General features: G+C 38.2%; 1 protein-coding gene across 3 annotated transcripts; it reads left to right on the top strand.

The window, feature by feature from the left end:
* The first annotated feature begins 68 nt into the window (after window positions 1-68).
* slc6a11b (solute carrier family 6 member 11b) lies at window positions 69-27,575 on the top strand. 3 transcript variants are annotated; one of them, XM_030728921.1, is made up of 16 exons: window positions 71-334; window positions 932-995; window positions 1,095-1,159; window positions 1,786-1,920; window positions 2,126-2,266; window positions 2,410-2,491; window positions 4,893-5,025; window positions 8,603-8,737; window positions 15,090-15,193; window positions 17,230-17,354; window positions 18,619-18,731; window positions 19,550-19,687; window positions 23,833-23,935; window positions 24,545-24,645; window positions 25,059-25,229; window positions 25,841-27,575. In XM_030728921.1, exons 2-16 carry the CDS (start codon window positions 949-951, stop codon window positions 25,982-25,984), a joined length of 1,737 nt encoding a protein of 578 aa, XP_030584781.1. In that variant the 5' UTR covers window positions 71-334; window positions 932-948; the 3' UTR covers window positions 25,985-27,575. The 3 variants fall into 3 exon arrangements, with proteins under 3 accessions (XP_030584780.1, XP_030584779.1, XP_030584781.1); XM_030728920.1 differs by having other exon boundaries at window positions 69-334; window positions 935-1,159; XM_030728919.1 differs by having other exon boundaries at window positions 70-334; window positions 932-1,159.

Genomic DNA, 27,575 nt, shown 5'->3' with positions numbered 1-27,575 from the left:
ACTGGTTACCAAATGGCTTTTATCCAAGTAGAGGCGCTTGAGAGTAGACCGCTCGGAGAGTGGGAGCGCAGTCGCAGGTTTTCCATCGCCTGGTGCAAGATCAACCATTACTCTGCCACGTCTGGGATCTTCTTTTATATAGACGCGAGACTTAACAAAACCACATCACTCAACGCGGACCCAGATTTGTTTTTCTTTTTCCTCTTTTGCCCCCTCTCTCCTCTTTTCACCCCCCTGATCAGGCTTAACCATCCTGCGTTTTGTAAAGGCAATTGTTAGTGCGCATCATTGCGGGAGCCAAAAAGGAGGTTAGACACTGTTCCATAGGAAACTGGTAAGTAAAGCGACTTTGACTTTTATTTTCATAATTTGTTTTATACTTATGTCCAAAATTTGATCTTACGCCTTCGCTGTCTTCTTGCCTGAGATATATTCTTAACTTGTCGTGCTGCTAACTTATATCCAGTAACTTGATTGCAACAATAGAGGTTTTTAGTATTTCTTTGCTGTATTACAGTGATCAAGCGGAAGAGGACGATAGCTTTAACACTGTTAACAGTATATAGTTCTATTTAATTTTATTCTCTTTCAATTACGGGAAAAGCTTGCGAGTTAATACTCTTGAATCTTCAATAATCCTTCTATGGAGATTTGCAGCTGATCAAACTGCCTTTGAGCGGTATAATCAGGAAACGTTCATTGGACTGCTTTCACTTGATTTGAACTTTCACGTATTTAAGTCTGTACTGGGGGGATGGGCGTGGTTTTGCATGAACTGGACAGTCATTCAGATGTCCCATTAAACATCCAGATAAAGTGTTCTGAATTCATCTAAAGTCCTGGACATGGTGTCACCTTGATTCTCTTGCCGTTTCACTTTTTCCCATTTTTTTTCTGCTTGTGTGTGTATGTGTGTGTGTTTTTCTCTCAGCAGGCTGCTGGAGCGTCATGACAGCTGAGAAAGGTGGGCCTGTTATAAACGGAAAACCAGAGGATGGCAGAGACCCGGAAGGGTCAAGCTCCAGCCTAGACAGCGGGGAATACAATGAGAGGGGCCACTGGAACAACAAGATTGAATTCGTCCTGTCTGTGGCTGGAGAAATCATTGGGCTGGGCAACGTCTGGAGGTTTCCTTACCTCTGCTACAAGAATGGAGGAGGCAAGAAAGTTTTCTTAATTTAGGGAAGTGGGATGGAAGTAAACTTGCTCTTAACAAAAATAAATAAATAAAGGTGATATAGAGATTTTCAGCTTGGAAAGCTGGTGGACATAAAAGCAGCTGCCTTGAATGATGGCAGAAGGAAATAACAACCATATTATCACTGATTGGTTGTATTTTTAAGATTAAAAGTATGCTTTTTTTTTTTTTTTTTTTAATTTACATAACCAATTCCTGGGTACAAGATCCGCAAGTTATTATTATTATTATTTTTTTTTTTTTTTGTTGCATTAAAGCAAAATTTGAACTTTCTCTTTATGAAAACTAAACAGGCAAAACATTTGAGTGATTTATTATATCATCTATTATGCACAGTATTGTCAATAAAAGAGGCAGGATACCTCATTAGGCACCATTAGACTGCACAGTATGACTCTACCTCATGATCTGAAAATGTCATCCTGCAGTGTGAGTGTGGTATCGTAATTGACTGCTTTCATGTGATTTTGTTTCGCCCTTTACTCTGTTTGCGTAGATGCATTTGAAGCAGGAATTTTAATCTGTTTTGCTTCCAGAATTGTTACTCTTTTATAGATCACATATATGTATTTTTATTTGTCTACAAGGTGCATTCTTTGTTCCGTATGTCATCTTCTTCGTGTGCTGCGGTATCCCTGTATTTTTCCTGGAGACTGCCTTGGGTCAGTTTACCAGTGAGGGAGGCATCACCTGCTGGAGGAAAGTCTGCCCACTGTTTGAGGGTGAGAAAACACTGACTTGAAACGCTCATTCAGGTATGCTTGTGGTTTTAATAAATGAAAAGAACCCAGTTAAGAGACAGAATCTTTTGGCTGATAAATTTTAACTGTTGTATGAGTGCCTCATTACCACTGGAGCACTGAAGGTTGCTATTACCTACAGCTTTTCCATTTTCCTTCTCTTATCAGCCTCACTTTTCCTTTTCAGGCATTGGCTATGCAACGCAGGTGATTGAAGCTCATCTAAACATATACTACATAGTGATCCTCGCCTGGGCCATTTTCTACCTCTTCAACTGCTTCACCACTGAGCTGCCGTGGGCTGGTTGTGGGCACTACTGGAATACAGGTAGGAGGAAATGACACTGGCCAAACTTCTTCTTAGAAAAACAAATAAGCCTGTGCAGAGAAAAGAAAGCAAAGAGCTTCTAGTCTTATTGCTCAAATACCTGCATGGTGGTGCCAACATAATAACATATTGTGTATTTGCAGAATACTGTGTTGACTATTATGGAGAAAATGCCACCAACATCACCAACCCTAATGCATCTTCTCCAGTCATTGAGTTCTGGGAGTGAGTACACTTTTATCTGGATCTTTTTCACATCTGCTTGCATGTGCAAAGCCACATTATTTTAATGGCGTCACCATTTGCCTTCTAACACCATTCCTCGTCAGTTCAGGCAATCTTCAACACATCCCCTCCATTCTTAATTTGTTATCTGTCATATGCTTGAAACACTGAGCCATTAACAGCTCTAGACTCTTTCACTGCCCCCACTAACCTTACCCCCCGAAAATTAGTCAGCCCTTTTCATATCTGTGTGTCAGCAGGCCCTGGTAGGCCAGCTGTCTCCCAGCTAGAGCCATGTGTGTGGCAGCAGATCAGGCCTTGTCAGTGTGTAATGCTGACCGCACTTCCTGTCTCACTGCCAGTAGCTGTGTTTACACTGCTGGGTCAAATCGAACTGGCAAACTACTTAAGAATATTTTAATACTGCACATTTTAATCAAAACTGTGACATTTAGATTGTGTTCAGGTTCAAGTTAAGTGAGATGACCAACATAACTGTAGTGAAAATGTCAGATTTGAGCCAGGAACATAAACCTAACCCAGGAGAAAGACATGGCCAAAGAGCCAACCACCATGTTGTTGGCAAAAATAGAATCTGACCAGGCTTTATTCAGTCTATGCCAAGACAGACTGCTTTGTACTGTAAGTATAGCATAAACAAACCTCAGGGCTATAACAAGGTGTATTTCATAATATGTATGGATAAAAAAAAAAAAAAAGACAATTGATCTCTATACTTTAAAATACAAAGCTGACATCACTGAAGGAGAATTTGAAAAGACTCTCAAATGGACACATATTTTGAGCATTTGGAAATAATTATGAACAGAAAATAAATTTTCATACAGGTACAGTGTTTATATGGCCAGATAAAGGATACCTGGCTTAGCTTAGCTCTGGTTTGAACCATATTGAACTTTTAAAAACTACTAGATATTATCATTTATCACACTAACAAAAGCAAAGTTCATGTGAGTTACACTTTGGAAATACGCTCGACCAATTCAAACAGCAAATTTACATACATCTGGGACCCCATACAAGTGTATTTACACACATTAGTGTCCACATCTTGCCCTTTCGGCTGACCAGGGAGGGACAGTGGGGCTGTGTTGGACCTAGCCTGTGGCTGGCCACCAAGAACATGTCACCATGATCAATGGCTGGTCAGGAGCCCCGGGGTTGAACTCGGTGGCAAAGATTTGGCAGCACCATGTAGTTTTGTGGCTTCAACTCCCTCTTCTCATCCTTCATCAATGCTGTTGCCTGGCTGTGTTTTAACAAACAGGAAACACACTACTGATTCCCTTCCAGCGATGTCATTATTACTGATAACATGCCCTTGATCTTGTAGCCACACCTTTTAGCATATCACAATATGTAGTAATGTAAATATTATAAAGCCATAAAATATGCACTGTAACCACTGGTCTATGAAAATATGTTTACCCCCTCTATAGAATTTACCTGTTAAAATATGACTACATTTACCTGTGGTGTCCAACTGAGTACACAAGGGTTTAAGGAGTTGAGAGCAGATTAGTAGTGCTGGTATCTAGTTGCTCAAGGTGGTGGCTTTAGCTTGCAATCTCATGGGGACCCAGTCCCAAACTTTCAAGTTGCTTCATGATCAGTTATAACTTGTTCTTCAGGGCTGCTAGAGCACACTGAACACCCCGCTGCCATCCACATTGGTGATATGATGTATTTCTTCCAAAGCCCACAGCTTTTCTACTGCTTTTGTCATGCAAGTTTGCCAACACATCCATTAGAGGGGCATCTGTCAAAGTGATTTCTCACTAACAAAAGTGTCCTCCTTTTATAGTTAGTCGTACATGTATGTGACTCAGTAGCAAGATGGCCTGGTTAATCCAAAGCCTTAGCCAAACAAGAGGTCAGTGTGGCCTGTTCAGATTTGAACCAACATTGTGAGAAGTCTCCATTCAAGGGCAAGCAGAGGAAACACAACAGAATAGGGTTGTTGTACCTCATGCCCCACACAAAGCCTCTAATAGTCCCAGAAAGAGGACAGCAATTTGTAAGGCAGTAGTTGCAGTGTTGTCCTAACTTTGTCAAGATCGCATTGTTATACAGAAATTTATTTAATTGACAGTTTATGAGTTTGAAGATGCATTAGCTGAAATTTCCAGGAAATTTGTCTAAGCATTAGCAAAAAAATTACATTTACATTCCTACTGGGCAGCCTTGCGCTTGCTTAGTTTTAAAGGCAGCAGGTGAATGTGTAAAGACCAATCTCAGGGAGGCTGCAGAGGCTTTGCTTTTGTGTTTGATACAGTTTAATCTTTCCTGCAGATTTTAGTTTTCTGCTTATATCACCCACAAATTTGAAATCAATCAAATTGTAAGTCTTCAATCATGTGTGTTCTCTCAATCAAATCAGACGCAGAGTACTCAAGATATCAGATGGTATTGAGCACATGGGAGGGATGCGCTGGGAGCTGGCCATGTGTCTGGCCCTGGCCTGGTTCATCTGTTACTTCTGCATCTGGAAGGGACCCAAGTCAACTGGCAAGGTGAGACCAACTAATATATTTAGTGTTCTGCATGTGAATGTTAAACTGCTGTTTGTGTTTGAAAGAGCATAAGATCTCATTATTTTAAACTGTAAACGTGAAGGTTTTACAGTAATACTGGAGGAATTTGTGGGCAGTAATGTGTGTGCATGCTACTCCTAGTGTTTGTTAATTGGAGTAGTTTTAATTTTAAACTGGTCGACCGAAACAGCCACAAGATAAAACACTTTCCCTTCTTGTCCTAAGAGAAAACTCTCCCACAGGAAGCCAAATTAATTCTCTCCTTTAACTGCAAGACAAAGAGGTGTCTACACCACCTACTTCTACCTTTCCCCCAATCACACTTTTCTTGAGTTTTCTCTGGCAGCCATGGGGAGGACAGTAGGGACTTGGCTATGGTGCTCAGCAGCCCTTGAAAACCTTCTCATAGATTCAGTGAGCCAGAATGAGTAGAGAGATAAAGTGAGAAACAGAGAGGGAAGAAAGAGAGTCAAGAGAAAAGAGGAGAGGTGTGTGAGGAAAAATTAATGGGTTCACATTCTACATGACTAGGGAAAAAACAACTAGGGGGCGATGCCTATATCTCCATGAAGTGTCTTTTGTTTGGCTGTGAAGTAAGAGGGGAGAATGCTTCTTCATGGCTGGGCTTTAGCAGCCGGTCCAAGATTGATTCCTGTATTCACTGGAGGAAAGGAGAGCGTTCATGAGGAGCATGCAGAGTATATCCTCAGCCTCCGCCTCTGTTGCCTCTCTCTCTCCCTTCTGCTATGCAAAATTAACCACAGCTCGCTCGTTGGGGTGCTTTCTTTTCCACAGATCATTCAGTTCCGACTCTGCTAAGCTGTTTGCTTTTGTTGGCCCTGTTTGCTGGCCATTCTCACATTTAAGCCCTCCTGTTAGATTTACGGCAAGGCAGGGGCAAGTTTGACCAGTAAATTTGTGGTGGCTTAAATGTTTACCCGTGGTGAGCGGGAACGAGCATGTGGAGCATCAAAAGTTCATGGAGAGATTGAATATTGTCCTTTTCATCTCCAGAGAGATGTAGAGAAAGAGGGAGAGAAGGTTCAGGACGTGTAATCTTTTTATTTTACAAATTAAAAGAGGGATCTACTGGGAAGGAGACACATTTTCCCACACTTTCCTTGTGGGCCACGCTGGGATTAACAGAGCTTAAAGTGGACAGCCTCATTAAGCTTCATGGATGCTGCTGCTGTTCAAACAACAGCTTGGTTACGATTTCATGTATTTCTAAAGTTTTTATTCTGGTTTCAGTTTTGCAGCGGTTGAGTCACAGTCACATTCAACCACTGAGAAAAGAATGAACTGCTTTGAAGTTTGATTAAGAAGTTCACTGCATCAGAAACACACACACACACGTGCACACACACACACACACACACAAGCAACAGGAATATCTATTCATAGAAGTGTTGTTGCAGTATTACAGCCATGTGACTGGTGTGTATTGTAGTTGGAGTATGTGTGTATGAGTAGGTTTTTTAGGCCAGTATTTGTGAATGGTACATTTTGTCTCCCTTTGTAGTATGTGCACACCCATTCCTGTGTTGTGAATGAAGTTGCGAGTGTGTGTCCATTTGTGCATGTACTCATGCACTTCTGCGTGTGCGTCCAAGAGAAGCACATTTTCCCACACTGCCAGCATCACTCCTCTGGGCTTCTCCTGTTTAAGAGATGGGGCCAGAGGAGCCTTCTTTTCTTTTCACTCTCCTGGCCTGGCTCTCTTCTGTCCTGTTCTCTCCTCAATTGGACTTTGACTAAGTGCCAAAAAGCCAGGGGATGTATGTTGCCCGCCTCTGCCTTCCAAGAGGCCAAAGGCTTTGTTCAGTGAGTTTCTAAGAGTCTTGAGATGTCTAGCACAATTTTGCAAATCCTGAATACTCCAATAATAAGAGTGTAGGTTTGAGCATTAACAGAGGCTAGCTACAGTATACAAGGTGATACCAGATGAATGCAATTTATATTATTGCCAGATGTAGTAAATGTAGTGCTTTTGAGCTTGGGATATGAGCTTATTTCTTGTATTCCATTTGTCATAAACTATATGATTAAGATTAAGATAAGATAAGATTTTGTGTAACAGAAATTACAGTTTTTCTTAGCTGTTGGGAACATTTTTGAAGCATTTCCCAAAGGAGCTCAGAGCAAAGCTGTGAATAGCTGTAACTTGCCCCCAAACCTTTAATTCATGAGTCAAATTCAATTTTTTTTGTAAAGATTGTCCAATAAGTCATGATCATCAAAGTGGCAAGTTTGTATGACATGTTGATACCTTGATGGACTTGTCTTGTCCCACATATGTTCAACAACATTTATTGTACATTTATTGTGTGTATATATATATATATATATATATATATATATATATATATATATATATATATATATATATATATAGATAGACAGATAGATAGATAGATAGATAGATAGATAGATAGATAGATAGATAGATAGATAGATAGATAGATAGATAGATAGATAGATAGATAGATAGATAGATAGATAGATAGATAGATAGAAAACTGACCTCTAGTGTGTATCAAGGTCAGCACTCTTCAGATGCTGATGCCAAGACCACACAGTTTCACATTTTCCTGTTTTTTTTTTTCCATTTGCAAAATTTTTCATGCAATGATACCACAATATTATAAACCCCAGTTACACTAATATAAAACAGCACTCCACAGAACAACATATGCAGACTGCATATAAGTACCAAAAATGTTCTGCAAAAACAGATGCACAATACTATATTATGGAAAAAAAAACAGCACAGTGGCTCACTGGTCATTCTGTTATACCTGTTCCTTTAGCCACAGATTCTCCAAGACCTCTAATGCTCTATTTTGTAATGTAACAGTAGAAGAACCAGCTTATATTCTGCTTCAATCCTCTGCACTTTAATGCTTTGCTCATGCATTGTCCTAAATTCTGTTGTCTCCACCCTGATACACCACCATAGTCTGTATGATGCAGTGCAGCTTGAGATGCCTGCCTGAACCAGCTCTCTGGCTTAATTCAATGTATGTTCATTAGGCCTTGTAAGAGTTAATGGCTTTTTAGGGTCTCAAAAAAGCTTGAACATTTAATTAAAGTTTTGTTGTAGCTCTCATGTTGCGGCACATTGTTCTTATTGCTGTTTGTGTGCATCATGAAAAAATAAATTGCACTTCTATCCCAAAGATTGTTTTCCTTACTTACCTTGCCTCCATTGCTCTTTTTCCTGTCCCGATATCGGTGTTTAGATTGCTGTCATGTCCTCTCACCTTTGGGTCTCAGCAGTGATTTGTCATTATTGTACAGAATGTACAAAGCTATCAATCCCAGAATTGTTTCAGTTTAGTCAATCTCAGTTTCTGATACAGTTCTAAAAAAAATGAGTGAATGACTAGCAGTCACGTTCACTGCAGACCAGCATTATTCAGACTATTGTTGGCAGGCGTTTTTGTTTTAACTTTCATTTGTAGGCATCATATCATATTGTGTAAGAATCTAATTCAATAAATTTTGACAGTCACTCTACTCATATGTTTACATGTGCTTTTGCTTATACCCACAGGTTGTGTATGTGACAGCTACCTTTCCTTATTTCATGTTGCTAATCCTACTGATCAGGGGAGTGACGCTGCCTGGAGCATTTGATGGCATCAAGTTCTACCTCTACCCAGACATTTCAAGACTCTCTGACCCTCAGGTAAGCTCAGACCCACTGTATCTGTCTTTTGCTAGTAACTCTGAAAAAATCTAAATATTCTGGATAGTAAAAGTTCCTCTAAAAGAAGTGGAAAGCGAATGCTGTTGTTGTTTTAACAACTGTGCCACCTAGAGGTGTTGCTGCTTAAGTTTTATATTGGTTCTCTTGTTATCTGTACTTGTTTGTCTGGATCCAATCTGGTGACACTGTAGTAATCTAACATTATGTAGACACAGTAAATATTTAAAAAGTGGGCTGAAAGAAAATCCAGACTGCATTTATTCTATTGTGCATTTATTCTCTTTGGCAAGGCAGAATGTTTAGCTCGACAAAATCTGTCTGATTGCACTGAGTTGCTTTTGTCAGCTTATATATAAAAGGCAGACAAAGACAAATGATATGAAGTGCTGTTACTGTAAACAAAATTGGAGAATCTGTTTTTTTTTTTGCACCCATTATTATTTATGCCCATTTGTACATAAAAATATCTGTACACTATACATAAAACATCCACAGCAAAAACTGTTTAGTTTAAATGGCACCTTTCTTGTTACAAATAATAGCTGCATTGAAATGCCATACTTTAGTGAGAGTGACTGACACTTCCTCTGGTGATGAGATATGGAGGGTCAGGTCAAAGAGCCTTCAAGGTTAAAAGACCAGTATTTAGTGTTACTATGGTTGTTGCTTTAACATACAATGAATTCACAGAGATACAGACACAAACACGCACACACAAATGGAGACTCCTTGACCTTGTCTGGAAAAGGCAGACAGCTCGGGTCGCCTGGCAACAGAGAACTAGAAAATGTCAGTGGATGGTGGTCATGACATCACAAATTGAGATAGAGTTTCCATGATAGATAGATAGATAGATAGATAGATAGATAGATAGATAGATAGATAGATAGACAGACAGACAGACAGACAGACAGACAGACAGATAGATAGATAGATAGATAGATAGATAGATAGATAGATAGATAGATAGATAGATAGATAGATAGATAGATAGATAGATAGATAGATAGATAGATAGATAGATAGATAGATAGATAGATAGAAGTGTACTTCTAATAACTAATGGTCACTTCAATAAAAACTGAAAACAAAGACACCCACCAAGTACACAACTTCAGCATGATTGTGCTGTCTAACCATATCTCCTTTTGTCTCATGTGTTCATGCTTGCAGGTATACAGAGCTATTCCTACTTCCAAATGTGGTAACATATCACAGCATTTCAGGAAACTAAATGTGTCAATTATAATAATAATAATTTTCTCCTTTATCAAATCCTGTCTAAACGCTTTTTTACACTCTTCATAGCAACACCAGGTGTGATGCTTTGAATGTGTCTGATAATTAAACTAATGTTTCCCTCACTCCGTAACTATACATCAACTGCTGTACAGTAAGGTGCAATAAGATAGAGAGTTACATTTGTAAATTCAGTTAAATAAGAGAAAGGAAACAGTGATACAGATAAACTGTGACAGATTAAGAGGAAAAGAGGACGGATGAACAAAGACACAAACAGCAGCACAGGGTGAGCAAGAACAGTAATAAAGAAAGTTGTTGTTGCTTGCCAGAGGACATTACTTCTGACACCAACATTAAATTGGCTTCCTCTGGGACAATCAGGGCTCCATTCTGTTCAACAAGCTGTGTAGAGTGTGTGTGGATGGGTGTTGCCCTCTCTTTTTACACCCCTGAACCTTGCTGTGCCTTCCCCATTCCTCTTCTTTCCCTTCTTTTACTGATTGTCTCCCCTGATCATCACCCTTGCACCTTTATGCATCACCCCTCCTTTTTGCACTTTTCAAAGTCTTCTACACATTTAGTTTTGGGGCAGCACAACTGTTGCCTTAATTTTCCTAACTCCGCTCACAGAAATTAGGGTAAGGTTGTGAGCAGAAATTTATGAAGCAACTTGCTGGGGCTAGCTGGTCATCAAACTTTCAAAAATAAAATAATCCCCAATGATGACCCTCAGTAACAAAGACCAAGTGATGATGCAAAAGTAAACAATTTTTAGCCAAAATATGACAGATAACTTTCACACTGCATTTCCTTGGATCCTGAGCTGTGCAGGAGATCAGATAAAAAAATAAGTTAAAGAATACACACATTCACACTAAGACTTTGTTCTTTATATTTAGACATACACCCGTGAAAAAGGAAGTTTTCACAAGATTCTAAGCAGTCCTGTGAAAAACCTAATGATTCAGTAGCTTGTAGAACCACCTCCAGCAGCCGTAGTTTGATGTAAGCATTTTCCATATGACTTTATCAGTCTCTCACATCATTGTGGAGGAATTCTGGTCCACTCTTCTTTGCAACATTGCTTCAGTTCAATAAGGAATGTGGACATTTGTTTAATGCCTGGTCTCATTATAATCAGTTTGAAGTCTTGGCTGTGAGTGGACCTTGATTATTTTCTTCTTCAGCTATTCTGATGTAAATTTTCTGGAGTCCTTAAGCTTATTCTCCTGTTGCATTAACAATTTCAGCCAAGCTTTAGCTGTCAGACAGCTAATTTGACTCTAGAATATTTTAGAATACAGAAGAGTTCATGGATTACTTGCTGTAAGGTGCCCAGGTCAAGTGGCTACAAAACAAACCAAAATCATCACCCCTCCACTACTGTGCTTAACAGTTGGCACGAGGTGTTTGTGCTGATAAGCTCTGTTTGTTTTTTGCTAAACGTGGCGCTGTGCATTATGGCAAAAAATCTACACTTTGGTCTGTCCACAGACAGTGTTCCAGAGGTCTTGTGGTTATTTCAGATACAACTTTGCAAAGCTAAGCCATGCTGCCATGATCTTTCTCTTTGTGACCCTTCCAAATAAGCCATACTTATTCAGTTTTTCTTTCTAATTGTACTAGCGTGAACTTTAACATTTAACATGCTAATTAAAGCCTATAGAGTCTGAGATGTAACTTTTGGGGTTTTTTTTGCAATTTCTCTGAGCATTGCACAGTCTGATCTTGGGGTGTCCACTCCTGGGAAGATTGTGGCATTGTGTTAACACACACCTGAATACTCCAGACCAGGAAACTTGCTTTTATAGAGGTGGTCACACTTGCTCTGTTAAATGTATGTTAAAGCACCCTCTTAATTCCTGTGGAAGCAGTAAGGGTGTACTTAGTTTTTTACTGGACTGCATAGCTTTCTTTTTCACTATATATAATCTTTGATTAATTTTTCAATCATCTAAATTTGACCTTTTGAATGTGTTTCATCAGTGCATTTGACATTTTGTAGAAACTGTAATACTCCAAAAGTCCCGCTGTTGAGTTGGAGCCAGTTCATATTTAAAGCTGAAATGACAAGCTTGTTGCATAACAGCAGCAATATGCATGTTTGTATAATCATGTACTAAAATAACTGATTCATGTCATAGGTCTGCATTGTTTATGCAGTGTGATAAATCATGACAAAATTCTAGAATGATAAAATTGCCTGGCTCAGATATAGAGTGGCACATGAAGTCTAATTTCATGTCTTACTGCTTCAGTTCACATCTACAGTATGTTTCATTCAGAAAAAGAGGGAGATGTAAAGAGCACCAAGAGTGGTGCATTTACATTATAAGAGCACTATCTTACAGCCAATGTCATCCAGCTTTCACACACTAGACAAGTTTCCTGGAGCCACAGTCTCAACATAACCAAACACGAGCCGGCCAAATTAGGCACAACATCAACAAGTGATTCTCTCTGAGCCTGGCCTTTCAAGGTTTCCCTGCACTGTGCGGCCATCAGCCGAGGTTGAACTAAAGGGAACATTAATGAACATTAGGAGAGAAAGGCCTGTTCTTCCACAGGAACAGTCCTGTGTTTGTGAGGTCACAGAAGTTACCGTGGTTACTCCTAGGAGGGAGCGAAGACCTTGCGTTTGTTAATTGTTTCTCAGTGGGGAAATGAGATTAGTGGCTGAATGGTGATGTGAGAGAGTTTTCAAAGAGCCATGCTGCATTAAGTTTGAATTAGCTAGCACCCCATGCTATCCTTGGGTTTCTGGGGTCCTGTGTTCCACTACAAACTTGTTTCATAATGCACATATTAAAGCTTTCTCTGTGAACAATTGTACATATGTAAATCTCGCCTCTAGTCGATGACCGAATATTGTTTTCAATGTACTTCCCACCAAATATTTACTAACAGTGTTATACTTTATTGTTTTGCATTAAAAGTGCCCCCAGAATGTTGCCCTTCAGCCCAATCCACTGGGAAAAGATGAAAAGAATTAAACTGTAAAGTAATTTGCAATAGAGGAATTTCCTTTTTTCCCCAGAATGCAAGGTCAGTAATAGAGCAAGCCCTGCACATCAGAATTTATTCATATTTCAGATATTTTCTTGGTTAACAATCAAAAATTCCTCCTACCTAAATGACAAAGGTTATTTGTCAGTGACTGTCAATTTTGAGATTATTTGTTACCTTTATCATTACAATAAGTTTGGGCAACTAAAACAACTTTCTTTGTTTAACATAAATACTAGCTACTGTATAAGAAACATACCTTGGCTACAGGATGCAAGGGCACAATGACTTTGTGAGGTAGAAAATGATCAAGCTCTCATTTTCCACTTTGCTGTTTTTCTAAAATAAAAAGCTTACCAGGAAAACAAAACTGAGCCTTTTTGGTGTCTAGGAACAATCACAGTTGCCCAGCATATGGGGTTTAAAAGTGGGTGCATCCAAATTCCAATAAGAATAGCAGTCAGTCCAAAGCTAGCTGACTACCCTGTCATGGTTTACAGAGATGCTTTGAACTAAGCGGTAGTTTCAGCCTTTGCACAAATAAGTACATAAATAAGCTTGCACCATCTCCTTACTGTCCAGACCAGATTTTTCAAACTTTTTGCACAAGGCACATTAAAGGGAAACCAAAAATGTTCACTTGTACAAAATAATACTACAAAATAAGCTCTCTGTTACCATATGTTGTTTTAAATGTCACTCTTAATAGCCCATTTGTGGCATCCACATGTAGCATGATACCTTGTTTATTCTAAGAGTCTGGCCTCTTAACTAGGCCCATACCTTCATCACCTTATCTAACATTTTAACTCATCTGAAGATATGACCTTATCACCTCTAGTTCAGATCCAGCACTTGTTTGAGGTAGACCAAGTTTCTGTTAGACGTTACGTTGGTTTTCAGGGGCCCATTTTGCTTGTGTGAGATTAGCCAGTTTCTCACACAACAGATGATACATGTGCCACAGCACATTATTTGGAAATTACTCATCTAGAAATTCCATTAAGAGCCATAAAATGTTATGAGCAAAAGCTATTGAATCCATCTTCCTCTATAAGTGCCTGTACAGATTTTTATAGACTGGCTATTCAGCCTACTTCAGCTGCTAAAGGAAATCTAAGCAGATCACAAAGATTCATTCTTTTGGGACCATGGATGTCTGCACAAATTTTCATGATTATTTTGTGGTAAATAGTTGTTGACATGTTGCTGCCTGGACCAAAGTGGTGGACTGACTAACTAGTGTGGCATTGAAGATTACACTAGTTGAAGATTACACTAGTTTCACATAGCTATGTAAATTGCTATGTGAAACTAGTAAATTTACTATGTAAATAGTTTGAAATTTGCTTTTATAGTAGCTATGTGGCTCTAATGCTATACTTGTGGTATGTGTGGTGATTCAGTTGGTCAGTCACTTTGTTTTTCAGGATTTGTAATATATGTTTTCAAGGATGTCACTACGCTACACTTAAATATCACTTAAATATCAGTTTCAGTTAGAAAGATTAAAAAATATTGACTTCTTAATTAAAGCTTATATTACCCACCCCACCATAATTCCCACCAAACAGTATAAAGAAGTAGAGTTCATTTGAATATCAAGCTGATAGTTTAGAGCTACATTTAGGATTTTAATCCATGATTCATGCTGCTTCTCTGCCTGTCTGAAGGGACAGACTACATTTTAGCTGAGCCATAATTTCATTACAAAGGATTAAAAAAGGTGGGTGATGGGTAACAAAAGACATGTGACGTTTCACTAGAGAAGATAAATGATCCCTGGATATATCATGGCAATCTCTTTTAAATGAGAAAGCATAGTCCATTCATTTTAATTTAGTGGCTTAATTAATTCTAAAAAAAAATCATGTCGATTTTTTTCTTTCTTGTCAAATGTAGTAAAGCATTGATGGGTTTGTGACTCTCAACCCAACTGAACACCTATAATAGATTTTGACTATAACAGTCCATGACTGAGAATTTTTTTCAACACCTTAGTGAAACACTTTTGGTTATTTTGTTCTTTAAATCTTGCCTGTTTCTACATGTACTGTATAATCATGCCAATTTTGATACTTAGGTATGGGTGGATGCAGGAACACAAATTTTCTTCTCCTATGCCATCTGCTTGGGCTGTCTTACTGCATTGGGAAGTTATAATGCCTACAACAATAACTGCTACAGGTAAGAATGTAAATTCTAGTTGTTGGATGCCAGTGTATAAATAAAATCAGCAATAGACATTAAATTAGACATTAATCTTGCAACAGGACTACACCACAATGAGTTCCTGGACTACACCCACCTCTGACAATATTATACACTCGGTAAAGATACTTCCTGTTCCTCCATTACAAATTAAGAACATGAGACAGAGGAGTAAAGTGGCCAGTAACCCCTTGGCCTTCTGATGCCTTTTACTTTCCAACCACAACCTTATTCAACCTGCACACATGTCAAGTTTCCAACTACACATATGTCAAGCTTCATGACTGTGTCTAAACTGTATCATGCACAAACTGTACTGAAAATCACTGGCAGCACTATTACATTAACAAAATCTGTCCAGAGACACTCAGACATGCCACAGTACTTAATTTCCTTTGAGATATTTACTACTATAGCTGATGCCAATAGGGTCAGTGTGGCAGGCAAATGCCTTTCGTACAGTACTGTGCAAAAGTCAAAAAGAGCAATAGCGCTCTTTTCTTTGGATATTGATGGCTTTGTTACTCATTTTCAGTCCTTTCCCTGTACCTGACCATTTTCAGAGGAATGTTTTTTTGTTGTTGTTTGTGAATCTGCTTAACACAGACCTATGAATCATAAAGGCACTTAACTAAAGGGATGAACCAGTGTTGTGTCTACACATAACAGACAACTTAGCAAAGTAATCATTTGAAATTGTACCTTTTTGGCACTAGCCACCTGTTGCAAAAAAGCATAATTTGTTCCGATTTCTTCAGCTGAATCTGTGAAAAAATGCTGAAGGTAACACAGTTTTACAGGCATAAAATAGTATTTTTCTACATTACCAACAAGGTGATTCCCAGAGAGCAGTTAAATTAAACCTTGGCATATCTTGACATGATGTGCAAAAGTCTGAGGAAACTGGAAAAGGAGAGGACCAAAGAAGAAGTGGCAGGCCTAAAAACCTATCTACAGCAGATAAACAGTGTCTGAAAGTCATGTCATTAAGAAATAAGAAAAAATCCTTCAAAGACCTGACACAGGAACCTGAGTAATGCATCTAGCCCTTCTGTTAATACTGTTCACTCAAGCCTCATCAGAAATGGTCTCAGTGGAAGGGTGGCTGTCAAGAAGCCATTCCTAAGGAAGGGAAACAGGGAGAAAAGGCTGAGATATGCTAAATTACACAAGAACTGGACTAAAAAGTAGCAACAGGTTACGTGGAGTAATGACTTCAAATCCAAACTTTTGGTTCAAATCAAGAGAGGTACAACAGTGAGTGTCTACAGCTGTAAAACATGGCGGAGGCTATGTCATTGTATTGGGTTTCATTTCAACCACTGGTGTTGGTGATCTTGTCAAAATTGATGGAATTGTGAATGTATAAAACTACCTCAGATTTTGATCAACCATGCAGGTGAGTCATGGATTCAGCATGACAGTGATCTCAAACACAGTACCAATGCAGTAAATGAGGACATTGATAGAAAAACACATAGTGGAAAACTATCAGTCGTGGCCTCCCCAGAGCCTGGATCTTAACATTACTGAAGCGACCGATATCCAAAAAAAGAGCTTCGAATGTCCTTCATGAAGTCTGGGGAACTATTCCTGAAGACTACTTAAAGAAATTACAAGAAAGCATTGTCTAAGAGAGTTAAGGCTGTGTTGAAGAGTAAAGGTGGTCATACCAAATATTGACTTTCAATTTTATTAGAATTGTACATTTATGTTTGCACAAGTTTTAATAAATTGGTGTACCTGTTTCCCATTTTCCTGGCAAAAGATAAAGAAATGTAGGGTGGCTCCAGACTTTTGCACAGTTCTGTATATGCTACCATGTTGTACTTACCCCATGGGTAAATGGTGAATGTGAAGAATGAATGCACCGTTACATAATGTATCATTTTAGTATGTCTTTGTTACGCAAGGTGTCTCTGCTCTGCCTGGGTTGCTTCAAGTGTCAAGTCCAGTATCAACTCTTCCAATAAGTGTGAGCTCTAATTCTTTCTTTCTCTCTTGCTACTCAGGGATTGCATCATGCTGTGTTGCTTGAACAGCGGCACCAGCTTTGTGGCAGGTTTTGCTATCTTCTCTGTGTTGGGCTTTATGGCCTATGAACAAAATGTTCCCATCGAGGCTGTTGCAGAATCTGGTGAGAGAACAACATACAATATAATGTTATGTTTCTGAAAAATACCAACTTTCAAAATTGTAATGAAATCATGTGCTCTATCTCAGGCAATTACTGCAAATTAGAAAAAATGTTGGAGTGTTTGTGCTCTCATCCATCATATTGTGCTAAAATGAATAAACATTCCCAGTTATATAACCACACACTCTTTACCTAAGCACTTAGACCACTGTATTATGATTTATTCAAGTCAATATGAATGATTTATTGAATGTGACAGAGTGATAAATTTAAAATGCTTGTGTTAGAGCAAAGTAAGGACAGAGCTTAATGTTTTAGATAATGTATTTCTAAGGGACGGTCACCAAATGTGGGCGTTAAATAAAACAATAGCGTGCCAGCTCTTCTTTTTAACCAGTCAGCCTCACAGCGGATCAGAAAATCTTCAGATTACACATCTGCATACTTTGTGCTGTAGATTTAATTTGAAATGGATAATGTTGACATTTTACACTGTTTCAAATAATCCATAATGACACATTTTTTGAATTTGCTTGTATCTTGATTGAATAATTTAATTTACTAAAGTATTTAGGTCCTCAGTTCTGTTCTTTGTAGAAGCCCCTTAGCCAGCAAATGTTGCATCTCCAAACTATGCACACCACTTTGTGCAGTTTATTCCTGCCTTACTGTCAGATTCTCCTCATCAGATTGGAAATAAAATCTTGTGAACTGCCATTTGCTGGTCTCTCTGCAGCTATTGTATGGGTTTAAATCTCAGTTTTGCTCTAATTTTGACTTGACTGTGTGGCATCCTGAAATGTTCTCTACGGAGGGCTTCTGAAAGTTTGTCTGACTGACTGCTGACTTTAAGTCACCTCCCTACACCTGAACAGGGATTGACTGCTTCCAAACTTATGTGTGGGGTACAAAAAAGAGGAGACAAAACTTAAAAAACAAACAAACAAACAAGCAAGATCACCTTCCTACACTGGTTGTTGTACTGTAGTACTGCAAAACCAAAATCAGAGCAGTGAATAATTTGTAACAACAACTTGAATCAATCAAAAGTGCAAACAAAACAAAACAAAACAAAAAAAAGGTACCATCATGTCTCATTTTTGAGGACTTCTTGAAAACTTGCAGAATACTAAAAAGTTAAGTTTAACCTAAACTTTGTAGCCCAAGTAGTGGTTATTGGTGTTACAACTTTGTACTTGTTCTATGAGATGCACTGTCAGGAGTCCAGTAATTGTGAAACCTGTGTTCTTATATTTTTGTTCAGGTCCTGGTCTGGCTTTCATTGCATATCCCAAAGCTGTTACTATGATGCCTCTGTCTCCACTCTGGGCTTGTCTTTTCTTTATGATGCTAATCTTCCTTGGCCTGGACAGTCAGGTGAGTGCTACTGCTGTGAGCATACTGGGAATGCTGACTGTTAAGCTTGTGACAAACTTGAAGGCTAGCTTCGATCTCTGACTTGGCAAACAACACATGAAGCTTATTTTCTACAATGGTCTAGACAGGGTCAGGAAGAGAACAGCCCTAGTAATCCTGAGACAATGCCATTATGTGGTCATACAAAAATAAATATCCACAGCATCCAGCAGCTTGCATACATTAGATACAATGTGGTTTACACTGAAAATGTGAGGGAAAAGAAGGGAACACCATCAGTTCAGTCATAATTTTTGTCCTTGTCATCTACAATTAGAGATGACCAGTGCGCCTCTTCAGAATTTTTATATTTGTGATTAAATCATATATATGACATAAATGAGATGTTCTATTGATTTCAGTTTTTTTTCTTTTTTTTTAGTCAAATCTTTTGTTTATATTTGGGTCACAGAAAGTCTCTGGTTATAAACGCACATAGTTCTAAAGTTGAATATCCAAATGTAAAATATTCGCACTTACACAATACGCCAGGAAAAAGTTGACAAATCCTAATTATGAAAAGAAATAAGATCTGTAGATCTTTTTTTTCCCTGTGTGAAACTTTTTTACCTTTGGGTATTCAACTCTGGAAATGCATGTCTACCTTTCTGGTTTACCACAAACTTATATACCCAGAAGGTGCATGTTTTTCAAAGAATACTTAGTCTTGATGTATAATATAATCATGATATAATGACTTAATACTCTGTAATAGCTTTCTTTTCTTTTATGAGAAAATGTATTTCTTGTAAATTAGATTTTTATTTTTTGTATCTAAGTTTGTGTGTGTGGAGAGTTTGGTGACAGCTGTGGTGGACATGTACCCAGAGACCTTCCGGCGAGGCTACCGCAGAGAGCTACTGATTCTAGGCATGTCTATAGTTTCTTTCTTCATTGGACTCATCATGTGTATGGAGGTAAGATACATCTATAGCTCATCAGTTAAATGTCCCATATCCTACTGACACCTTACGTCCTCTGTAGTGTTAACAAAAAAGTTACACTGAAAGATGGCTTTCAAAAGGATGTGTTGAGTTTCTGAATATTACCTGTATATAGCTTAAAATTGCTTGTTTAATTTCCATCCATGCATCCGTCCGTCCATCCGTCCATCAATCCATCCATCATTTTATTTACATGAAATCCAGTCAGACACATTATAGATAATGGGAATCCTTTCCTGTGATTTTAAATCTTTTTAAATAAGATAAGATAAGATAAGATAAAACTTTAATGATCCCACGACGGGGAAATTTGTGCATTACAGCAGCTCAATACAGAGAAAAAATGAAAAGGATGAGTAAGAACAAATAACTAAACTAAAATAGAATAGAATAAAATAAAATAGCAAAAATCTATGTGGTCTAATCTCTTTTATTTATAACCCTTACATACTGTTTGTGTCAAACTGGACCCATTTTGACATTTGACAGCAGCAATAATACCCTAAATATCATTCTTTAATCTAGAATTTGATGATTTTTCCTAAAGTCACTCAAAATACACAAAAAAATGAAATATTGCAAAATTTTAAACTGTTGTTCAGGTGCTGTACATTGAAGCTGTGTTAGGTCAGATTTGACCCATATCTATTGGGATGGATTTTAGACCCATCAGTGTTGGACAAATCAAGGAAAATGGTGGTTCTAGGGAATCTTGAGACTGTGAAAGTGTACATACCATGTCTGTGTACTTTGTATGGACACTGGTGACAGAGTTCAAGGGAGACTTTGATATAGTCATGAGAACTGTCTGTGCTCCCACCATAGGTTGCACAGGTTGTGCAGAGACGGACACCTACTGGTGTCTGAAGGAGCATTAGGGAATCTCCAGAGTGTAACAGTAAAACTGCAAAGGAGTGATCATATATGGTACATGTGAGGAAAATACAGTACCAGTCAAAAGTTAATGGGTGAGTGTGTCCAAACTTTTGAATGGTACTGTAGGTCAGACATAGGTCAGAGGGTTACTTGTGGGAGGATGCCATGACAGAAACATGAGATCTGAAACAGGGTGTCAGGGTGATGGAGTGGTTAGCACTGCTGCCTCACAGCAATAATGTTCCTGATTTAAATCCTGGCTCGGGCCTTTCTGTGTGGAGTTCCAACATTTGACCCACTCAAAAGTACCTGGAGTGGGTTTTCTCCACCTGTGCTGGTAAAAATCCCAAACATGAAAGGCTTCCTACCACTGGTTTGAATGGACAGACTAATTTGCCATATGCAAGGTTGACAGATGATAACTATGAGGATTTTTTTCTGAGACAGAAGTTAGGACGATGTTTAAAGGTTGTAATGGTTATACATGGTTATAGAATAAACCCCAACAGTTATAGAATTTTCATGTCATTTTCATTTTCAGTAAAATATAATTAAATCATTACGGCCATGATGTTGTTTGACAGCAGACCTTTTGCTGTCTGAAATATTAATTGAGGATTTATCATATAATTTTAATTTTTTGGCATCCTTTTGCCAATAATACATTACCCAGTCCACATGAGTATAGAGATTCAGCTTGATTTTTTTTTTCTCATTGAGATCTGATGTAGTGTTCCTTTATTTTATTTATTTATTTTTTCAGTGGTGTATGCGCTAAATAGAACTCCAGTTCGAAAATGGTTGGAGACACTTATTATGAGGACGCAGGTCAAAATTGTTTGTTTCAACATAAACAGTACGTAAGGGTTAAGTCCTTAAATTGCAGCCCTCCTGTACTTTTAAGATACGAGAATCTGTTTCCTTAAACTGTCAAGGAGTTCCTTCAACCACTAAAAGCTTTTCACATTTCTGTCTGTGCTGAACTCCATCCATCTCCACTCTGATTGTACTGCCATTCTCTAGTGATCCATAATAAAGATGGTACGGGGGATGGAAGTAAAAATATAAAACATGGAAGTATAGTGCCTTCTCACTCTTCCAGTCTTTGTCTGAGAGCTGCAGTTTCCAGTTGCTTGATCTTCCTGTCACCACTATGCACAGGTTTTATCAGCTTTTAATCAACTCCCACCTATGATAATCAAGAAAATTAATTTCATTAAGCTGACAAAATGTATTGAAAATAAAATGTCTCAAAGAGCCTAGAGTAGGATTAAACACAGTTCAAATGCTCTTCTGGGAGTGTAGTGCAATACTTGGTGAAAACATGGGCACAGAAGATATTTTGAGAAGATTCTTAGCTTAGCATTACTAGTGCAGAAAAGCTATGATGTAACCCTTCTGTAAGATTTATGTGAGATTTTATTTATGACCCTTTTAGTGGAAGAGCTGATGAGTTGTTTTGAGTGCAGTGGAAGATAAAATATAAGACCACCACTGTAGCTGAAATGTGAAGATGTGAGAGAAATAAATGCTAAGCTTTTCATTGGGAGTGACCAGGAGCGACACGATTAAAAATTAGTATATTAGAGGAACTTTGTTAGAGATGCAAGGTTGAGATGGTTTGGATATGTGCAGAGGAGGGATAATGGATATATGGGACAAACAATGTTGAATATGGAGCTGCCAGGCAGGAAATAAAGAGGAAGGAACACAGAGAAGATTCATGGATGTAGTGAAGGAGGACATGCATGGGTTGGTGGGACAGAAGAGGATGCTAGGGATAGGGTGAGATGGAGGTGATCTGCTGTGGTGAACCCTAAATGGAGAAGCCAAAAGAAAAAGAAGATACAGTTAGTTCCATAACTATTTGGGCAAGTTTTGTTGTTTTGCCTTTGTACACTACCACAGTGGATTGTAAACCAAGCTGTCAAGATGTGATTAGGTGCAGATTTTCAGCTTTGCTTTAAGATGAGGTTAAAAAGTATTGTATTTATTGTTTAGGAATTGCAGTCATTTTTTATATACTCCTCCAGAGCATTCAGAGCCTCAAAAGTAATTGGACAATTGGCTGACAAGCAGTTTGATGGCCAGGTGATATCTGGTCTGTCGTCATTTGATGAAAAATGAAACAGATGAAAGCTCTGAAGTTTAGTGTCGAACCTGTATTTGGTAGCTACAGTATTCACTTGAATTCTTACTATGTGAGATGTTGAAGCAAGTGAAGGAGATATTAGAAAATCTTGGGAGTCAGTCAGTCAACAATTTGGTGCATTCTTTTTAAGAATGCATCAAATTGCACCAAATTGCTTGCTCAGCAACACCAAAAGGCCTGAAAGACCAGAGAAGACAATTAAAGTGTTTTCCTTGGTCAAGGGCTACAATCAAGCGCTTCTTTCATGAATGTAAATCCAGAGAGTTTACAACAAGGTGCAGACCACTGGTTGCACTCAAGAACAAGAAGACCAGATTAGACTTTGCCAGAAAGCAAATTATTTGGATGGATGAAAACAAGATTAACTTGTAACGCAGTGATGGGACGAGAAAAGTATGAAGGACAGACAGAGCTCATGATCCGTAGCATACCATATCGTCTCTAAAACATGATGGACAGTACGGGTATAGCTGCCAGTAGAACTGGGTTACTGTTGTTTATCAATGACGTGACTAGAAGTAAAAGGGTGAATTCTGAATTGTACAGGCCTACGCTCTCTGCTTAGATTCGGCAAAATGCTGCAAATCTGATCAAACAGCATATCACAGTACAGATGGATAATGACCCAAAGCATACAGTCAGAGCAATGCAATACAAATTTGGTCATCAGAGAATGAATGTGAGACTCCATACAGACATCCCTGAAAAAAGCAATAAAGCTGGTGTCCTTCAGTGGATCCTTTAAAATATTCCCCATAATGGGCTACTAAACAGCAGCGAGTTTTTTTTTTTGTTTGTTTTTTTAGGGTAAAAAACCAAAAGCAAAGCAGATTGTACAGATAAATAATTAAAACAATATTTAGTGGTGATAACAAACCTCTTGAGGCTGTTTCGGTTTTGGGACAAATCCTGATTTTTACAAGGGTAAAGAAAACACCAGTGCCGGATGGTTGCAGTTTATTTCCTATCAAGTCAATCAGCCCTCATTAACCATAATCAAGCACTTATTATTCACTTTATACTTGGTGTTCAATTTAGTGTGACATGTAGGGGCTTTGACAAGAAACTGACATTTGTCTTGTCCTGTCAGGGAGGGATGTACGTCTTCCAGCTGTTTGATGCATATGCTGCCAGCGGGATGTGTTTGCTGTTTGTAGCCATATTCGAGTCCATATGTATCGGCTGGGTGTATGGTAAGATAAGAGTTTTGATCTAAAAACCTTGAAATATCAAAGCAGTGTTTTCAGTTTTTCATCAGATTTACCGCAGAAAACAGGCCACTGCAAAAACCTTGCATCATGCCTTCAATCCTTCTTGCTCCAATAATATTTCTTCTCTGCCCTCTGCTGGAGATTGGTCTCAAACACATTCAACGTTCTCTTAATTTTGCACAGAGCATTACAGTGATGTGTATATACTTTAGCCCTTTAGCAGCGGCTTTCTATACTTTTCTTATGAAAACACATTGTCCTTTTGCTTACAACTGTACTGCGTACATATGTCTTGAATATTATAAATTTATATAAAATGCAGAGGCAGCATACACGTGTTTTTTCCAGGTTTAGATATTAACACATTCATATTACTGTAATTCTAATGCAAGCTGACAAGTTGACAATAAATGTAGGTATATTATAAGCACAATGAATCAGATATGAAGCAAAATAAATTGATCTTGGATCTCTTTCAGACTAGATTTGTTGAGACAGCCATAAACTGTCTTAAAATATCAATTACTGTACATCATTATTTTTGTGATACACACAGAAACTGTCACTGAATTGTACTCCTTTGCTTTTCAGGTAGTGACAGATTCTACCTAAATATTGAAGACATGATTGGCTACAAACCCATCTTCTTCATCAAATGGTGCTGGATGATCCTGACCCCGGGCATCTGTGCTGTGAGTCCAGTGCTGACATAAATTCAAGAGTAGTAGCACAAACAGCACAAAGAACATAATGTGTAAAAAAAAAAAAAGATAACACATTCAGAGTCATGGATGCATCTGGGGATTCAAACTGAGTGCAGTATGGATTTACGGTATAAAACAACTGGAAAAAGATCAACATATTTAAAAAAAAATGTTTGGCTCATCATAGATAGTTTCTCACTTGTGCAAATAATTGGTATTGTGTAACTGTGCTGTGAAATGAAAATGAAAACAATGTTTGACTTACAACCTGGAATAATACATTTGCACAGCAGTGCACAAGAATTTCAGTACTGCAACTGATATTTAGCCATTAAAGAAGCTTTTTTTTTGTCATGATCTAAATGAAAACATTTGAAAAGGGAATTTTATTTTTGCTGCAGGGAATTTTCTTGTTCTTCTTGATTAAATACAAACCACTGAAGTACAACAATGTTTACATCTACCCTGACTGGGGCTACGGTATTGGCTGGTTCATGGCGATGTCCTCAATGGTCTGCATCCCTCTGGGGATTATCTGGATGATCTGGAAGACTCCTGGCACCTTCTCTGAGGTAAGCTATACATGTGGTGCATGTGCATGGAAATACTGAAACCAAATTTAACAGGCTTATATAGAAGTAATCTTGCAGGACACACAGGTGAAAATCATAAGTTACGGAATATGTAATACCTTTTTTATTATAATGAAAATATGTTCATAAAGTAAAGGAGAGATAAGCACACATTACAGCGTGCGTGATCATCCTGTCCTGAAGTTCTGAAGTTTATCCTTCCACAGACATCTTTCTTTATAAGTCAAGATAGGGGAACATATATCAACAAGTTGTGATTCTGTACTTATGGACTTTCATAGAAGCAAAACAAACAAAGACAAACACAAGACAGTTCAGTTCTTTCTTTTCAGAACAGCGAAATCTCACAAGGATCATCTCCCCAAATCTCTCACAGTTTAATAAATATTATACTCATTTGAATTTTTAGAATAATCCCCTAGAAAATGAAGAGATTTATCAAACAAAGAAATCCTTATATGTGCAGCATGTGCACAGTTTAACATTACATTTAGGCACAGTTGGTGCTGATGTTCTGTTACTCTATCACGCCCAGAGATTGAAATATATCCTCTCATCTTTTTTTTCCTTCTCTCTTTGGCTCTCTGCAGAGAATGAAGAAACTAACCACCCCCAGCCCAGACCTGAAAATGAGAGGAAAGCTTGCTGCCACGAGTCCTTATGCTGCCAATGATGCAAAACTTAAGGTTGATGGGAAAATATCCACCATCTCAGAGAAGGAGACACATTTTTAACTGACCGCTTGACTGACCAACCAAGCTGCCTGTTGTCTATATAAAATGTCCAGCAAACAAAAACAACATTATCAACCGCTACTCAAAACAGGAAATGAAACAAATGACTCAGAGTGTTATTTTTGTTTTGTAAAAAATATAAGAAAAAAAAGCAAACGCTGTCATGTCATTATGTAGTCTGGTTCTGTTTTGCACAAACTTTAAATAACACATTTGATGTTTTCAATTAACATTGTGATGAAAGCAGCTGTTTCTTTTTTAATCATTAATATTTTAAAATCTGTTTAATGACATTATACGGTTAAAACCTGTCCTGGTACCTTGTCAATAATGATCACACTAGTGTCTGTGCCTTTACAACAATACCAATGTGTTGTGTTGTCCAAGGCTTTCACTGTACTTTCACTGGCTGTGTCACTATAATAGGTACTAGGTACCCAAATGTGACTTTTTGTGATGTAGTAGTTTGGGGACCATACTACATAGTTTTGTGTGTTGAGAAAGAATACTGCAGCATGTATTTTACTGAGGCTATAGGAGGGCATCAGTTACCCTTCTCTGTAAAGCTAAATTGTACATCAAGCGTTTTGCCACTGACATCTCACATGTTGTGTGAAACAACTGTTACCATGAGGGCTGTGGGACATTTCTAAGCCTTGAGTTGTTCTTATTTACTTGAATTTATTGTTGTTGCAAAGCAAGATGAGCAAAAACTCTGCTTATTGGAATAATGGAAAGGGATTATTAGGTTATTGATTATTGTGTTTAGCACATATTTAGTAATTTGGGGTTTCTTTGGTGCCGCTCTTTCAAATTAAATATCTCTGATTGGACAGAAAAAATCAGTAAGCCAATAAAAATGCGCCTGGGGGTTTAAACACTAAAAAAAAAACATCAGTTATAGTTTAATTCTCTAGCGTGAGCTAGAGATCTGCGCAAGGCTACAAATAGATGTGTGTTTGTGTGACTCGCAGGCCGAGTCTAAAAACACACCTCTCCCTCCTCTAGTCGCCCTCCTATAAGTCACGGATATCTGTCATTTCACAGCAATTATGCTGAGCCTAACGCAGAGTGACAGATAGATGTGCTTCCAACCCTGCATTTTTATTCCCTGCTCCATCTGTAGAGGCCCATCAGATGAGCATTTCAAACCTCATCTGTCTTCTATTCTGATTCTTTTTGTTTTTTCCCCTTGTGAGTTTCCTTATGTTTTCTTACTTTCACCCCTTCTTGCTCTCTTTTTCTGCTTGTCCCCTTCTTTCAGTTTTTTTTTCTTTTACTTCTTTTACTGCTGCTCTTCATCACTAATACTTCTTGAAACTGTGATGCTTTCCATTTCATCACACTTTCATGCTTCAGCAATGCTCTTGCTATTGTATTTTTGAAAGGTTTCTTCTGACGCGGACCTCACTGAGAAAGATACAGTTTATTTTTTTATTTTGCTGTCTGAGCCACTGCAGGTGTGAAAGCACAATCTGACCCTGTCATCGATGCAAATGTGTTAGGGGTCAATGAGCTGGTCTCATTATTCAGACCAATTTCTGTCCATTACAGCCTCATCCTGTCAGCACTCAAATGACTACAAGTAATC

This window comes from Archocentrus centrarchus, chromosome 5, assembly GCF_007364275.1.
Source record: "Archocentrus centrarchus isolate MPI-CPG fArcCen1 chromosome 5, fArcCen1, whole genome shotgun sequence".
Lineage (NCBI taxonomy): Eukaryota > Metazoa > Chordata > Actinopteri > Cichliformes > Cichlidae > Archocentrus > Archocentrus centrarchus.
The sequence above is the reverse complement of the archived record's forward strand: the minus strand, read 5'-3'. Positions and strand labels throughout refer to the sequence as shown.